At 35.0% G+C, this 18956-nt stretch overlaps 1 protein-coding gene across 5 annotated transcripts in view; it reads left to right on the forward strand.

The window, feature by feature from the left end:
- The window catches only part of pard3aa (par-3 family cell polarity regulator alpha, a), a 481810-nt gene that overhangs the window by 220230 nt on the left and 242624 nt on the right, over positions 1-18956 (forward strand). For all 5 annotated transcript variants that reach the window (XM_058764715.1, XM_058764717.1, XM_058764713.1 and 2 more), the window contains 2 exons: positions 13348-13475; positions 14534-14617. In XM_058764715.1, the coding sequence (XP_058620698.1) occupies positions 13348-13475; positions 14534-14617 (212 nt within the window). The remainder of the gene's footprint in view (positions 1-13347; positions 13476-14533; positions 14618-18956) is intronic.

Here is an 18956-nt window from a genome sequence, read left to right on the forward strand (position 1 = left end):
GGAACGAACTCTAAAAGTGCCGTTCTTTTATTTGGTAAAACACCTATGTGTTGAATCACCCAATAATAAAATGTGACATTCTGTAGTTTTGTCTCATATTCATCTTTTAATCATATTTGTAAATGTCTTGACTCCACAGCCAACAGAACAATTTTGTCTTTACTATTCCAGTACTTATGGAGGGCACTGTAGTATCACTTTAGTCAATGTAATTTGATGCAGACAGCAAAGTGGGAGGCCTTTGACATGCTTACAAACAAATAATAAATAAAAAAATGCAATAAACAAAACAAAATTAATTAAATGGTACAGTGATGGTACACTTGGCCTGTTGGTATGATAAATATCATAATGGTTACTGTTAAGTGCTGTGAAATGATTGACAGCCAAACCATCTGCTCCTCAAGCACCAGCTGAAAAGCCATAAACTGCAATGATGAGTGGTATTTCATGCAGATGTATTAAAATAAAATAAATGGTTAGTATAATATTTGTATGTTGATGGCATACAAATTGTATTTTAAAATAATGAAATAAACAACATCATTTATTAATAATTATTAGTTAATTCAACCAAAAATGAAAATTCACACAAGAAGCTGTTTGACAGTATGTCTTCTGGGGAACACAAATGGAAATGTTAGGAATAATATTCAAGTCTAAAAAAAATGTACAGGCATCTGATGACACTGTGTGAGAACGGAACGGAAACTACATCAAACCTGATATGAATTACCTTGTTCATAAAACAGTTGTATTGTTTTGTAATTTATAGTGTTATACATTATTATAACAACATTTACTACTAATTTTTTCCTAGTTTGTGTAGATTTAATAGTCTTCATGGTTTCACTTTAAGGCTGACTTCTTTCTGGACCTGCTGTGGTACTTTGAGTTATTGCTTTCTGCTTCATATGAATTCCAGTGCGCTTCAAAGACTTTTCCCCATTCTCTCCTAGTGGAACAGACTCTAGAGTGGGAGGATGTCTTGGATGATTGCACCTTTGAACCTGACTGATGCTTTTGTGATTGGTCTAAAAATACAGCAGGTAGCCCTGGCTGTCAATATATCAGGGATCCGTCTCGCAGCAGAACGAGGGCGGAAAGAGAATTGGCCGTGTTTATTCTATAAAACAAAAAGCTTAGTGCAAACACGCTGACGCGCTTCTCCGCTCCCCGCTTTCCTGTGTTTGTTCTTGCCTTCATTCAAATTTCTGCTCAAATGCTGGATGTGCTACTTTTGGCATATGGGCTTTTCAAGTGGGAATAGCAAGTGTGGATTTGTATTGTCTTGAGATATAAAAGCTGTCCCATTTCAATTGTTGCCCCGGCTTCACAATATAGCCAATGAACTTGGCGCTTACAAGATTCTTCCTATGAAGTGTTGACACTCCAATGAGCAGACTTCCTGTACAGACCGAGCTGCACAGGAAGTGAACCGAGGTGCAAACATTTGGATAAGTAGGTTAGCCGTATCATGGCGTTTTTGTAAGAGGGGGGAATGCCGTCGACATGACTTCCCACACTGATTGAAACAATACCAAAAGAATAATAGCCATCCTTGCTGAGTTTTGCCAGAATATGTCAGGAAACGCAGCAAATACTTATGTTCGTTGACCTTTTGTCTTGCAGTCTGAACACAGAAACGGGCTGAAAGAAATCTTATGAGTTTAAAAGAAAACGAATTGTATTGAGCTTGGTAATAGCTATGTTTTGGCCATTTACACAAAGGAATTCATATCCATGTTCTTTCGCTGTCATTCATTGGATTCAGACGCTGCCAGCTGTACTTCCCATCAATTAACTTGTCTCATTGAGTCCAGGGAAACACACACATCCAACGGCCTCCTCTGAACCCGCTTCCAGAGCTCCAGAAGAAAGGAATAGACTGTAGACCACACACAAACCCTTCAGCTCTGGAAAACAATAGATTATAGCGCCAGTGACTGCATAGGGCTGCAAACAATCAGACTAATCAAATCCATTGTGTTGATCTACCAGAATTAGCTTCATCAAGCTCAATTTGTCAAAAATGATTCACCGGACAGTATGAAGCACAAACCGATTAAATGGATAGTATGCACCTCAGTTTTTGTCTGCAATCAATGCCAATTGAAAGTTGATACAAAAAGATTGAATCCAATATAGCATAACGAGAAATTTACTAGCATTTTTTATTTTTTTAGGCTGGTCATTCTTTGACTGGGAGCACCATGTCGTAATCAGACACGATGTGATAAGATTGCGATAAGATTCAAAATCAAAAATCAGCCAATCAGAAGAATGTGTGGGCGGAGTCTTTCTGCAAGCGCAGTGCACTCACAACAAACTGGAGAAGTACATATTCTAATTCATAAACATTAAATCATTTTAACATTATTCAAAGTACATACTGAGTGACTGATACCATCTTTGTCATGGAGTACACTAGTTTGTTCACATTGAGTTTGTAAACTTTTGCTCCATCTGCCTAAAAGACCTAAAAATACAAAAATAACCAGTTTTTTTTTTTTTGGTGGAAGTGGTTATATCCTGTGTGAGCAAAGTCAGCAAGTTTTAGTCCAATCTGACAATATTGACTAGCATTTTCAGGAAAAGGAAAATCCTCTCCAGGTCAAAATGACCAGAACACAACATGAGGTTTAAAACAGAGCAGAAATGGCCGATTTTACGTCGGTGTTGAGATGTATGTGGATGCTAATGGCCAGCTCTCTCCAGGTGTTATATACCTCTTTAAAAAAGAACTGATGTGTTTTAGTATTTGTGAAATCACTCTCTTGAGGACTCATGAAATTGCCGTTCTGTTTCCACTTTATCCCACAATCTCTGCTAATGTCTTTATGAGCTCAGGTTTTTGTTACTTTTTGTAATCACACATATGCTCAATGACCTTCATGGCTTAGAGCCAGATTAATAGCTCCATACGGAGTTAGTGGGACGATCCTCCCTCTTAATCACCTCTAAATTATGATTAATCATGGAAAAGCAGTCATGAGTGTGCGAGATGTGCAGCTCAAGGCATTTCAGAGGTACTGTAGCTTTAACCATCTGTTTCTATATCAGGAGAATGTGTTTCAGTCTAACTTTTAAGTCGCATGGGTTTAGTCTTACTGTACCATGGTATTACCATGATTTTTTTTTTTTACACGGTACTGTGAAAATGCAATTTTCTACCATAACTCTACCAAGAATAATAGCATCATATGTTAGAATTACTATTTAAATACCATACTATATGGATGTAAAGTACTGCTAAATAAATAAATAAATATTTCAAATGTTATGTTAGTTAAATAATTTTAAATAATAATTAATGATACAAATAGTAATGTGTTAATTTATTAGTAATGTATTGTGTGTGGAGTGTTTGTATTTATTTAATATTTTAAACAATTATTTCAAATATTTTAAATGACTGATTATTATTAATAAATAATAATCAACTGTTTAAAAATAACTGAAATAATTGTTTAAATAAAAATTTATTAATATAATTATGATTAATTTTGGTGTATATATATATATATATATATATATATATATATATACAATGTATTAATACATTATTAATACATTAAACAATTATTTTAGAATATAAAACTAGTTATTAAATATTTAATTAATTATATTCGTATATTGTTTTTAATAAATCATCATCATTATCAATTATTTCAACATTGATTATTTAAAATAAATTATTCTCAAGAAACATTGCTTAAGAAATGTTATGACTAAAATCAGTCACTCAGCTGAATATTGGGGATATGCTTATGGTCTTGTTATATTATTTTCACTTTATCATTGCACATCCTTACAAAGAGAACAACTCTGACCAAACCAACAAATCACTTCAAAAGTGGATCCAGACAAAAGCAGGCAGTGATAACTTGATTTTCAATAATTCATGCGCTCTTAAACCTCTGTGTGGGATATGAGAAAGTATTCTTGCCTGTGGTTATTGATGAAGGCATGCCAGTTAAAGGCACTGCCTGCTTTAGGTTTTATTATTGACTAAATGATTGATTTAAACCCTCATAATTAGCCGACCTAATTTAATAAAAGTGCAATTTAACGATACTGCAGCCCTACCGAAGCGTGCCGTGGCATTGATAGATATGCCTGTGCGTGTATGAAATCACAACTGACAGATGATGTATTCGGTACAGATGCATTCGGTGACTGAGCGGGAGAGCGAGAGAGAGAGAGAGAGACATTGACATTTTGTCCCGTGTCCCACTGCGGGTCACTCTGGCGAACTTCGGCTCTCCTTGATCTAGACAAATGTGAATTAGCTCACGTATCTGATTTAATTTACTTAATAGCATTAAGAACCTGTTTGCCTTTAATTTGCTCAAAGTAATCCTCGGCCGAGCCAAACTTTTATACACCATTAGCGGTGTCTTAAAAAACAAAGGGGAGACAGGTTTAAAGGCGCTGGTGTCTTTGTTGATTTAAGCGATGGAAAATAAGAGCTGAAATGCTGTGGTGGAAATAAAACTTTGCTCATTGGATTAAAGGATGCCAGGTTTCAGCTGCTGCCTGATTTGTTTATGAGCGTTCAGATATATTGATTGCCAAGTCTGTTTCTGTGGCTCATATTTGGGTGTTTTTTGTTTGGATTTGTTTTTTTGTGTCTTTCTTTTCTTTTTGTTTGTTGTTTTGTTTTATTTTCTTTTGTGCTTTTTTGTTTAGTTATTCTTAACACTCACAATTGAAATATTGACAATGTTAACACAGACAATGTTTATGTAATTTTATAGGTATATGGATACATGTAAATGTTTATGTGAGTGTAATACACACACACGCAAACTGATATACATATGTGTGTGTGTGTGTGTGTGTGTATTACATAAACATGCACATCTATCCATATACCTATAAACATTATATAAACATTGTCTATCTATGGAGATGTATATACTAAAACCCATCAACGCATGTTGATATAAAAAAGTAAATAGAGGTAAATATAAAAGAAAGTCATTAAGAAATGACAAAAACATATAAACATACAGATTTTTTGTAAGTTGTTTTAATAAAGTAAAAAATAAATAAATCTCAAGAGCATATATAAATAAAATATATATTATTGACATATATGGTTGGTATGTGAGTGTGTGTGTGTGTGTTATGAACATTTACCCAGAAAATGTACGTATGTGAAAATTATAGATTGCCTTATATAGGTAACATATATGTCAAAACTCTTGATATAGAACAATATATTTCATATATTACATTTCCGTATGGGTATGCTAGTTATATGCAATGCTAGCTCTTTATGAGCCTTTCAGCACTGCACAAAGCTGCTGAAAACAGAAAAGTCAGTGAATAAAAAAAGAATAATAAAAGAGGGAACACATCTTTTTTCAAGTGCCGAGCTTGTTTTTTCTGAAATAAAAGCATTAGATAAGCTGACTCACTCCTTACTGCCCCAGAACGAGTACGGCTCTCTTTGAAGTCTCATTCTTGACCCACAGGTGCCATTACAGGGGAATATGAAAGTGTCTGAACATGAGCTCAAAACTTAGAAATATTACCGCCTCGCTCAGCAGAGGTGCACCCGAGAGTCTGACACACAAACTGACAGGCCTCCGACACAGCTCTCATCTCTCGCCAAACAGCTGAAACGATTTCCACAGGAGACAAATAATAATTGCTGGAGGGATGCTGCAGCTGATATATATGTCATATTACAGAGGGTGAGGCTGTTGAGAAGAATCACACTGCTGTCACAGAAAAATAACTCTGGTATATAGTTAGTCAGCCATTCTGTGATAATACCATGTTTTCGAATGTGAGTTATGTAATCAGATTAAATGCATTAAAAATGCATTACTTTTACATTTACAAGAAAATATCTGAGTTACCTTTTTCAAATAAGTAACTGCAGTTACTTTGTTTCCTCATGTATTGACTGACAGCTCTCCTGTCCCCATGCTGAGGGAAATCAGGAGCGAGTGCAGAGGTAGATCTAGACTAAATGTGAACATGCATCTAACTCGCACAAAAACAGATTCAGTATTCCTCAAAATTAATAAAAACAGTCAAATGCAAACCTGCAATAATTCAATGTTAAATAAAATAACACAAATATACTTTATCTATTTGATCACATTTTATTTATCAATGTCTTTGCTGCTGACCTTCACTGATCCATAATAAGCTGAAGAGCGCTGAAAAATTGCTGAATTTTTCTTCCTATTCATGTTCATTTCACTTTTGGTGTAAAGGGATTTTACATTTTCAAAAAAATATTTTAATATTAAAAAACAAACAAGCGGCCCAGGTGAAAAAAGTAATGCAACACATTACTTTCCAAAAAACCTAATGCAATTAGTTACTTTTTAGAGAGTAACACAATATTGTAATGCATTACTTTTAAAAGTAACGTTCCAAAAAATATAACTTTCTACATTAAAAACAAACAAGCAAGCCCAGCATAAATGAGAAAATGTAACGTAAAAGTAATGCAACACATTACTTTCCAAAAAAAAAAAAGTAACACAATTAGTTACTTTTTAGAGAGTAACGCAAATTGTAATTCATTACTTTTAAAAGTAACTTTCCAAAAAATATAACTTTCTATATTAAAAACAAACAAGCAAGCCCAGCACAGATGAGAAAACGCAATGCAAAATTAACGTAACACTTCACTTTCCATAAAATGTAACTAAGTAACGCAATTAGTTACTTTTTAGAGAGTAACACAATATTGTAATGCTTTACTTTTAAAAGTAGCGTTCCAAAAAATATAACTTTCTACATTAAAAACAAACAAGCAAGCCCAGCATAAATGAGAAAATGTAACATAAAAGTAATGTAACGCATCGCTTTCCATAACTAAGTAATGCTATTAGTTACTTTCTAGGGAGTAACACAATATTGTAATGTATTCCTTTTAAAAGTAACTTTCCCCAACACTGGTCACAGTGCTTTGCAGTAAAAAATCTATTAAATTCGATTTACTTCCAGTCAACAAGTCTTTCTTTTAAACAATGAGAAATAAAGATTAATTTTTGCAATTATTGCTTCTCTTTGTTGCTTTGTTGATGTTTGTTTGTATTGATGGGTAGATTCTTTTAACCATATTGAGGACATGAAAAATACTCGGATGAAAAACAAGTTAATCTAAGATTTAATCAATGCGCAAGATGACAGACATATTACGAGGCCTGATTACAGGCGTGCATTAATGGATTTTACAGTCGCCTGTTAATATCCCCTGTGACATGATAAGTGTATGAAATGTCTATACCAAATGGGCTATATTTTTTCATTTGACACTCCAAATAAACAGTGGCACAAACCAAGCGCAGTGGGATAGTGTTCGTATAAGTAGATTACAGTAGTGGGTCAGCTTTATGTCCGGTAATGACTTTAGTCATCATTTAGGTCCTTTTAGCATTTGTTTGCCCAACACAAATACAAATAAGCGTCTCGAAAATGATGAGTAGTGTGATCCATTGACTGTTGTAATGGAGATTTTGTTTAACGGTGGGATGAAATGACCCTGTGTTTGAGAGAAAAATGTGAAAAACCCAAGTCACGTTCAATTAAATCAGTCTAATTCTTTTAAATGTCTAATTGAGGTAATAGGAGTTGCCTCTGAGGGACAGACGTACTATAATGGCGCATTGTGGCGCCCACAGTAGGGCCTTTCATCTCCATTTTTTTGGAGAACGCCTAATTTTTAAGTACGCTTCGGCTCTTGAACCTTGATTTTTCCATTTCTTTATTGTCTCGAATGCTCCACATCAAACAAACTCATTGGATTTCAGTTATGTATCACCTACTGACCACAACGGCTCCTCGTTAGGGTCACTAGTTCCTCCGACCAGACATGAGAAGTTTTGAACAGCCGTAGTATTTCTCACGCCGGTCTAATTTGTTATGTTTGGCTTTTTCCGTGTTGTTTTTTGGGCGTGTTTCACTGGAGGTAATTACCAACTTTTGTACGCAGTCAGGAACTTGAGTGAGGTCACTATTATTGGACATCGTAAATATTTGGATAGTCATTGTTTGAGAGACTCTGTACAAATTGCCCTCTTCCTTATATTTTCTTTACGGCACATTTCCAGCACTTTACGCTGGACAGGAAAATAGTCCTTCGGTCAGTTCTGGGTTAAAAATGCAAAGCTGTATGTTTGCGTATAGATTTTAAGATATTCTCGCTCCAAATTCCATCTATTCCTGAGAACATTGGTGAGGATAATGGGAAATAATTGTGTTTGCTTTTGTAGCAGTCTCACATAAAGCTCCACTTTGCAGCTTATTATTAGCCTGCTGATTATTTAACAAACAGAACACAAAAACTAAAGTTTTGCACTTGAATATGTATTTAACTTGCTACTAAGTGGCATAAATAAAACTTTAATGGTTGCCAAATGTTGCCAAATCCAGTTACAAGCTCTGAAAAACAAAAACATCATAAAGTTTCGGGTACTTTAAATGTTCTTTTCTTCCCGTATAGGGTGCATATTGTGTTAACCTTAGATTGGAAACTGGAATTGCTGTTTTTCTGTTCAGTGTACATTAGTGGTGTGACGGTACATGTATTTATACCAAAACTTTTTGGTACGCTCTTTCGATTCGGTACGCAGGTGTACTGAACAAATACAGCGCTGTTTTACTCAATGCACGTGCGGAACCTAATTTGAAACTCATAGTTTTGTAGTTTTGTGTATCTTTATTTTAATGAATCAATATTGATTCTCAAATCCAAGATTGATCTTTAAGTCTATGCTATTTCAGTTGATACATAAATAAAACTTTGCGTGAACGCATGAATAAAAGCTTTGTGTTTTTGTTCATTTTATTAGAACATTCTTGAAAACAAGTTATGTCATCCACTCTGTCAGTGATTATATTTCAAGCAAAATTGGAGTAGAAACTTAATTTTAAAATTTAGAAGTTGCATTTTTTGATTATTGCATCTAAATATAAATAGCAGTTGAATTTAATCATTTGGACTAATTGCAACCAATAATATTATAGTAATGTGCAAGTAATAGTCCTCCCTATGTATCTTACAACATTGGCTGAGATAATGTTATCGTGTACCAAAATGTACCAAACCATGATTTCAAAACTGAGGTACGTACGGAAACATAATTTTTGTGGACTGTTACACCCCTAGTATGCATCAGACGAACTGAGGCTGTGACTGAGGTAGCAATAGTACAAACTCTTGCGCTCTCTGTGTGTAATTTCGACCTTAGACCCAATGCTAGAAGCCAAACCTCTACTCCTGTCACTAACTGTCATGTCACACCACCATCACCTTCCTGATTTCATCTGGTTGATCTGGAGGTCAGACGCTGGTTGTCTCCACAGACGTGACCTTCAAGCCCTCCAGCGAGGCATCGGTAGGCCTCTGTTTGGACTTCATCCAGCGTTCTGGATATATCACCCGTTTCCTCCTATAATCCGAGTTCCCTGTGGAAAACTTTCTCCCTCCAGCTCCTCACAAGCCAGCAGTCTCTCAATGTGACCGACCTCCTGCATCTGCCAGGAACAATAATCTAATGCACTGTCTGTCTAATCGCCAGCTTTGTAACCTCTGGCTTCCTGTAACTGCTGCACTGAGTGGCTTCTGGCCTTCACCCAACTCACAAACGCACACAAACACTCACATATCAGCAGAGCCCTAAAGCACCCAAATGAAGCGCTGGATTCATCCCTTACGGCTGATGTCCATCTTCTCCTCTGGGATGCCCAGTAAATGACCTTTTCCCCCTGTGGTGGGCTGATGCAGGAGTTTTCATTGGAGCTGGCGTCTGGCAGGTGTTCAGAACCGGACAATGGAGCGTTTGGCATCCAGCCTCGTTTTCTGTGTCCGTCATTAACGCCGCCACCACAGGCAAAGTGACACTTTGTGTTGTGTGCAAGTGACTTTGTGACAGGGACCACTCTCTGCTCTCCTCACCCGCCTGCACTGGCTCTCAGGGTCCGATGTGACGGCCCTCACCGCTCCAGTTTATCTCTCATTGCTAATAAGCTCATTCTCTGGCTGCAGACAGCAGAATTCACAGCTGAATGGAGACACTCCAGCACAGCTGCATGTCTCATGAAACTTTCACTCCACCAATACTCCATATATTTATTTATTTTTCATGTTTTTGTAATAATAGTCAGTGACAAAGATGTCATGTTTCTACTTTTTTTAGGGGACATTTTGTAGTTTAAACACTAGTTTAGTAATAACTAGTTGTTGTTTTTTTTCCTTACAATGAAATTGGATAGTAATGTCACAATGGAAAATAATAATAATTAATTAATTAATTAATTTAAATAATAAACAAATAGAGCAATTTAACATGTAACTTTTCTTTTTATTTCAGGGTTAAATATTACTTTTTTAATATGATTTTTTCTTTCTCCTGCTTTTCTGATCTTTTAAATATCGTAAATATTGTTAAGCCAAGACACTTTTTTATTTTATTTTTAATGACAATGAATATACAATAATAATGGGGGGTAAAAATACAATGCAAAAAAAAAAAAAGTAACTATTTTATTTTGGGGTTAAACTTGGCTTTTTTTAAATATGACTATTTTTTCTTTCTCCTGATTCTCTGATCTTTTAAATATTGTAAATATTGAAAACACAAGACATTTTAATTTAATTTAATTTTCAGTGACAATGAATATACAATGACATTGAGGGTTAATAATGTACAAAACAAAACAAATAAAAAAAACAATCATGAAATTTTAAGATACTTTTAAACCCAAGTTGAATTCAGAATCCACATGGTTAGAAAATGCATGGAATGTTTGTTTTATTTCACCTTTTATTTTTCACCTTTTTTTAATGACAACAAGAATACAATGAAATTAGGGGTAAATAATGCAATTGTCACGGTTCTGTGGATAAACGCACAAAGAAGAAGAAGTTTCAATGTAAACAGCCTTTAATAAATCCACACAGGGGCAAACACAAGGCAGACAGGCAGGAACCACACATATGGACATAGTAGACCGGACGATGAGCTGAGAACTGGACACAACTAATAAAGGGTAACTAATGATGATAATTGAAGACACATACCTGGACCAAATGACACAATCAACAGGAGACAGAAACTAGGTCACACAGAGAACATGAGGGATGAAATTAAAACAAACACAAAAGTCCATAAGGTGTTACAGCAATAAAGTAAAATAAAGATTAGATTGGAAGAACTCTCTCTCCTGCTAAACTTATTATATATATATATATATATATATATATATATATATATATATATATATCCTTTTGTGGAAATGTTTACATATTATACTGTTATATTGTAATATATAGTCACATATTGTCATGTAGATATTGTCTTGTTAATTTTATGCATTTCAGTACAGACTATTCCACTGTCATGCTAATATATCAGATATCAAATTTCAGATATACAGACTGAAAATCAGTGAGACGTATACACCTGTAAATTAGGAAATCTGACCCAAATTGATGCAATAATTCTTAATTCAGTGCTGTGGGTGACAGGGTTTGATTGAATATTCTGGATCAAATATAATTAAGAGCTCTTCCACCCCAACACTGCGATATAAAGGCAAAAATCCAGCCATTTCTGCAGAAAAATCATTGTATTGGGCGGCGAGTAGCGAAACCATCGACTGTGTTTGGAGAGGCAATTGACTCATTTTCACCAGAATAAGGTAACAGACCTGCTGCCGCTTTTTCCGAGGTTTACTAATAAAATTTTCATGACCTCCACTCGTTCTTTAACCTCTACAACAATAAAAAAATACAGACAGATGAAAATAGGACTCCAGTCATCCTCTTCAGACTGGCGGATGCGTGTGGTGGAGGGTGACTGTCTGAAAAGACTGAATGCATTTCCATATAAAGACGGAGAAGCGCTTATTTAGATGTGCTTGACATTTTGGTGAGAGGGGAAGGTTAAGGGTGAGACCACTGGAATATTAATATCCGTGGCTAACAAACCATTGCAGAATCTCGCCCGTGTCTAGACACTCACTTGGCTTTGGAAATGATCCACAGCCAAAGGTTCGAGTGGAATTAATGTGTGGAATATATTCAGTTGTCATCGGATAAACTCGATTAAGGGGCTTTTTTAATCATTGGACCCTTTTACATATGCGTTAATGTTTGTTTGTTTGTTTTATTGAATATACAGTTTAATCATATAGGTATATAAATATGAATAACAAAGTGTGGTGCATGGGAATATTTTCATAAATGCCAGTCTTATTCTCATGCAAAGCTATAAAATCTTGGTTATGCATGTTCGCAGTATGCTATACAGCAGCCTGGCCATTTTGATATATATTTGCAGTGTTATTGTAATATTGTTATTATTGAGATATTATTCTATTTTTTTATTCATATTTTGAATGTTTTTTTTTTGTTTGTTTTTTTCATTTACGTTTTCATTTTACTTACATTTTTACTAACAATATATTATTTTAGTAGCAGTATTTATTTATTTATTTATTTGTTTGTATGTTTTTTGTTTTAGCGCATGAAGGTAAACTAAATGAAAATTAGAAGGTGAAATAAACTAGATGACAGACATGTTTTATTTGATCTCAGTTAACGTTTATTTTAAGTAACAATTTTTTTATTTATTTTTTTTAGTTAACTTTATATTTGTAGTGTTTTTATATAATGAAAATAGTGTTCTATTTTTATTAATATTTCAAATAATTTTAATTTAATTTTGTTTTATGTATTATTTTAAATGTAAAGTTTTAGTCATTTTTAGTAAATACACCTGGATTATTTTATTTTATTTATTTATTTTTTTTTTTTTTTTTTTTATTTGTATTTTTTTTTTTTTTTTTTTTTTGCGTAAATACAACTTGGCTTTTGTTTCCTATCCGGCATGACTAAGCATTTCAAAGATGTTAGCTGGCATGCTTTTTGTGGTCAATCTGTCAATATGTTTGATGAGAGTCCTGCCTTCAATCCAACCTCCGTTATTTGACAGGACCTTATTGTTCTACATTTTTCCAAGAATTGTAAATGACATCTGCACATATCGGACTTGTCAAGAGGTTGAGAAATAGAAAGACGGAGAGATAGAAATTAGATAAGGATAGCGAAAGAAACAAATGCACATCCACTCAACTCTTCCCTTATCCGATTAGCAGCAGACCTGAGCGCGGCCCGAGCCCAGACTGATTGATTGAATATGAATAATCGATTACAGCCATCGCTCTGATGTCACGGCCGTACTCTCACAGTCACCCTGATTTAAAACAGCAGCCATTACGCTCATCTGTCGCTCAATTCGATTAGAGCGAGCCAGAGATCGGCTGAGGTAGAACCGTTGACTCACAGTGTTTTTCTTTGGTGCTCCACAGGAAGAAGAAGAAGAAGAAGAAGAAGAAGAAGAAGAAGGCGGCGGCGAGGAGAGAGCAGACAACGGGAAGAACGGCAGGATCGAGCCGGTGGGAAGAGCAGATTCCTGTGTGGAATCAGCTTCACTCGAGTGAGTCCTCACAGGAATACGAAAAATCATTCGGGATCCGCTTTCTGTCTTTCTCACAACCAACAAAAGCTAACAAATCATCTCAGGGAGTTCACTCGAAAAAAATAAAAAGCAAACTCAAAATTAGATATTTAGGAAAATGTACAGGCTGCTTTTTTCCATGCATTGAAAAACTGTGATTAGTGGCTGTCAAGCAACAAAAAAGTATTTTAAAAGTAGTCCACACAACTAACAACATGATATATTTTAAGTAATCAGAAATGTATTGTTAAGGAACAGATTGAAGTCTAACAAGTGTACTCGTTTTATATTTTTCATATCATATTTTAGATATTTTTTTTCATTTTATAACAGCTTAAGTAACATCTATAGGTTAATTAAAAAGTGTGTCTCTCTGTGATATTTTCAAAACACAGCTGTTTGTTTGAGAATTCGACCAGCCCAGCGTAGCAACAGCTCAACCAATGGCAAGAGTTTGGGGCGGAGCTATCATTTTTTTGCTGACCAATGGCAGATGAGCTGTTTTTTTTTAAATTTTCATTTCAGTTACCATTTTAGTAATATTATTTTGTTTACAGCTTTATTTATTATTGTACAAATCAATTTTTGTGTGATCTAGCCTTCAGCTGTCTGGAAAAGATGAGAACTGAACAGAGCGCAGCACCTCATCACTTCATGTGCTCATCTTTTTTACTGATGTTTGTTGTCCTCTCTTTATCCCATGCGTTCTTGCCACATGTTTCTCTCTCACAGGTATAGTGTGCACTCCCTGACTGTTAAAAACCCAGAACCGGCCCACTGCAGGCCTCAATCTGATCCTAATCACTTAATTGAAGTGTCTGTTTGGGTCCTCCATCGACCCGTGTGTCTTAATGGCCCCTGGGGTTATAGATGGACTCATGCTGGGCTGGATCTAAACTAGCCTTAGCTTCCAGCTCATAGCTGCTCATAGCTGCTCTGTCATGCTCGAAACTTTTTATGTATTGCCTTTTCTTTGTTTACTTGGTTTTTTCTGTTTTGTTTCTCTTCTCATTGCCCTCATTTGTCAATGTCCCTAGTGAAATGTTGAAGCTGGTTGAGGTGTCCAATGGCGGTGGGCCGCTAGGAATCCACGTGGTGCCTTTCAGTGCCAGAGACAGAAGGTAAAGCTGTACAAAGCCACATTGTCTTCACTGAATTCATTTTATTCTTGTCAACTCATTCCATAGACTGTGTTTTTTAATCTTTTCCTTCCTTGCAGGGTTGTTCTTAAAGAGATAGTTTACCCAAAAATGAAAATTTGCTGTTAATTTATTCTCACTCAGGCCATCCAAAATGACCAAAGGTGACTTTTTTCTTCAGTAGAAAAGTACAGAATACTCTAAGCTGAAACCATGCTCATTGGTGATTCATAAAATGCAAGCTACCGGCACTTTTAGATTAAAAAAAGCATATACAGGCAACACAAAATTAATCCTGACGATATTTTGAGGTATTATGAAGTGAAACGATTGGTCTGTGCAAGAAACCGAACATTATTACCTGTAATCCATTGACTTGCATTTTATGAATCACCAAGGACCACGGTTTCAGCTAAAAATCTTCTTTACAGTTCTGTTGAAGAAAAAAAAATTAAGTAAATTAACAGCAAATTTTCATTTTTGGATGAACTGCTCCTTTAAGACTGGCCTGTTGTGTTTTCAAGTATCTCTTGCCTGTAATCCTCAGTTGTGTCCTCTGCATCCTTCAGATCTTGAGAAGTTTCCCTCAAGGTTTCTAGGCATAAGTTGGCTTTTATTCCCAGCATGTACCATCCATTTAAACTGGTTTTCCATCATTCCTCAAGGGCGTATTGACAGTATGGCTCTCTCTCGAGTGGGTTCTTCTTGAACACATGTGGTACTTCTATAAACACATTCTCCAGCTGAATAATGAAAGCAAAGCTACAGAAGCCCAGATTCTGTATAAGGCCACAGAAAGAACAGAATGGGACACTGCTAAACACTCCGCTCCCTGCCAGAAGGACAAAGGGGACGCGGGGCATGGCGGCGAATAAATTAGGTAGCTTTATTGCAATAGGAAAAGCCTCAATCCGTCCAAGTCAATTCATCTAAACTGCTTCACCCAATCTGACTAAAAGCTCATCCATATTATTGGTCATTCACAACATCCAAGGTCAGCTGTGGTAAGAAATGCAAAATGATAAAAGGAAGGTGCAAATGAATGAAAAAGTGTTCTAATCAAGTCAGTGACAACTATAAAGGGATTTGCAGAGAGCTGTTTATAAGCAGTAAAAATGCACCGTTTTCAGACCTGATTTGATGCTGGTTTATGAAAGAAAAAGAAAAAAAGGTAATGCTGTGGTTGATTCTTTAACTGGTTGATGGTTGGTCTTAAGTTTCAGTGTATAAAAGGATAGCCACACTAAATTCAACAACAACAATAATGATAACGTTCTGTTGTTGTTGTAGTAGTTATTGTGTCAATGTTGACAATAATTTATTTTTTAAATATTAGTTGTTGGGAAAAGTCAAGTTTATTTGCAAATTATTATTGTTAATAATAATAATAATAATAATAATAATATTTGTAAATACACTTGTAGTATTAATACTACTACTACTACTACTAATAATAATACTACAAGTGTATTATTATTATTTATTTTTATTTTTTAAGTCAGTATGTCAGATTCTATATATTAGTTATTGGATATTTAAAATCATTTTATTTTTAAATGAAATTTATTATTATTATTATTATTATTATTATTAATAATTATATAACATTTATTGCACAGCCTGCTATAAATATAATTAAACTATGGGTGTATGCATCTTTTCAGAAATTGCCACATTTTTTTCTGCTCACTTTCTCTAGTAATTTGTCCTTGTCGTCTTGTCCTTGAATGAATATCAGGCTTGTAAATTGTCACACACCTGATACTTTAGTTAATAACTAATCAGAACTGTCAATTATACTCACCCAAACACAATGGCACACTTCTACAGCAACACGTCTGTAACGACTTCATCAGCTGGTCTCGTGTGATTGGTGGGAGGTGTTGAATGTTAACTCATTAGCATCTTGATAGAGGGCACGGAGGTGACAGCAAGGGCTCAGAGTGTCAGCTTCTGAAATGACCAGCGTCTTCTCTCTGCCAACAGCGTGAGACGTGTGACATCTCAGAAAATTACTTAGACGCGGAGTTCTGCGGAAACATGACTCCAGTAACGAGATTGCATCACATGACCAGCGTTCAAGGCAAACAAGGCAGGGTCTAATTGCTTGGCGTAAATGGATCTTGATTGCGCTGTTATTCAATTAAAGACAGTGGATAAGAACAGGTGGTCTCCTACTCGCTGAGTCTTCTGGGCCATCGCTCAAGAGACGGCCACTCTGCTTATGCTGAATATATATATTGCATCTGAACCAGCATTTTAGTTCTATAGAGTGAAACCAGACTTGTACAGTCATCTGGCACTTTCTGAATGGATGCTTAAATTATATACAATGTATATATACGAATAAAAAATGTGTATGCATACAGAATATATATACTGTATATATACAAATGCTGTACATTTCCGAACTCTCTTTTACACTGCATTGTCAAGTGATTTACTGAGGGAGACTTAATGGGTTGCACAGGCTAAATACCAATTATAATACTTATATTACAGCCGAAAGGTCCCTACTTTGATTGGAAAACGCATACTTTTAAATAAATACTCTGCCAGTACTGAGATATAATAATCTTGCAAATTATTTAGGGCAGGTAGTATGCAAATTTTTATGCATGCAAGTGCTGGCAAGAGGAAGTGCAAAAAGTTCACATTTTGTGTATTCTCACATGCAAATTCACACACACACGAAAAAAATATTATTTATATATATATATATATATATATATATATATAGATAGATAGATAGATAGATAGATAGATAGATAGATAGATTCAAAATTGAAATTCATTTAAAGATTTGATTTAACTTTATGACTGACAACCAATAAATGGACAAAATCAAACTTGTCACAGATAACATAGTTGGTAATAGTTTAATTAGGAATGAGTTGATAATAAATTTCATCTCATGACTAAAAACTAATGTTAAATTGACCGTTTTGTCTAAATAAATGAAGAATAAAACAGTAAAAAAAAAAACTAAAATTAGATATTAAAGCCCATAAAATGCTTTAAGTGAATTTAAGCATTACAAAATTGTACAGCACAACATGAAGAATTGAAATTTGTTTGAAGATTCGATTTCACATTGTGAATAATAACCAAAGTTAAATTAAATGACCAAAATGGAATCAAAATAGATTATTTTGTCTAAGTAAATAAACAAAACTATAAAATAAATAAAAATTGCGACACTAAAAACTAAAACACAACACTAAAAAAATGTAAATGCTACAAATATATGGCATCACTGCAATATAGTGCACAGTACAAAAAGCATAATTATGTCAAGATCATTTAACAGCATTATTAAATTTCTAGCATTTTAAAAGACGGACCTTTAAGTGAAAAATAATGTAAAAAAATAAATAAATAAAAAAGGGAAAAGTGCTAATACACAATTACATATCTACTTGCAGATAAATGAATGAATTAACATTGATTTATTATACTGTAGGTTAATGATATATCTTGCACCCTCATTATTTGGTATTAATGTTTATCATTTCTAGTTTATTTTAATTCACAACAGAAACTAAAGAGCACATCCTGTCGGCCGTATTTATTGCGTGTTTTGAACTCGTTTTGCACACTTAAAGTTTCGTGTGACCGCACCTAGAGTCTCTGTTTTAAACTAATGACTAATGAGCGTCTACAGATTGTCCATCAGTCCGGTGGGAGCTGAACTAATCCTCACTCTTCCCCACAGCTGCTTTACATCAAGATCATGAAGACAAAGTGCAAGCTGTGTAATTACTTCACAAGACCACACCATACACTCACCACAGCCAAACCAATCACAGCTGTCCACTACACAGTAAAGCAGAGTTTGATCTACACCTTCGTCCATATGTCTGTTTCTCAGCAGATTCAAAGTATTTATACCTTATTTGTTCTTTCACTCACATCACCTGTATAAGTCAGGTTCTGCTGTGTTCAGCGCACACATACACACACACACACACACACACACACTTGCTTACTTATGCTCCTAAACTCTGTTATTATTAATGTATTGTTTAAGTGAAAGTTTGCTGATGTAACAGACTCAGGCCTCGGGGAGCGGTAAGAGTTTGTAAGCTCTATTTATATCAGAATCTTCTCTGCTCTTTTTAAACCCATCAAATGCGACGCTGTATTTCACATGATTGCGTCTCAGGGTTTGTAGATTAGGGGCCGCAGCGCTCTGAATCCGAAACCACCGCAGGTCTGAGAACGGTGCCAAAAAATCCATATGGCCAAAGTCAGCTTAAGTTCAGAAAGTCCTTTTTGATGTATTGAGTTGAAAGAAAGCTGCTAGGAACAGTAAACTTTT

The sequence above is a fragment of the Onychostoma macrolepis genome, chromosome 24, assembly GCF_012432095.1.
Source record: "Onychostoma macrolepis isolate SWU-2019 chromosome 24, ASM1243209v1, whole genome shotgun sequence".
Lineage (NCBI taxonomy): Eukaryota > Metazoa > Chordata > Actinopteri > Cypriniformes > Cyprinidae > Onychostoma > Onychostoma macrolepis.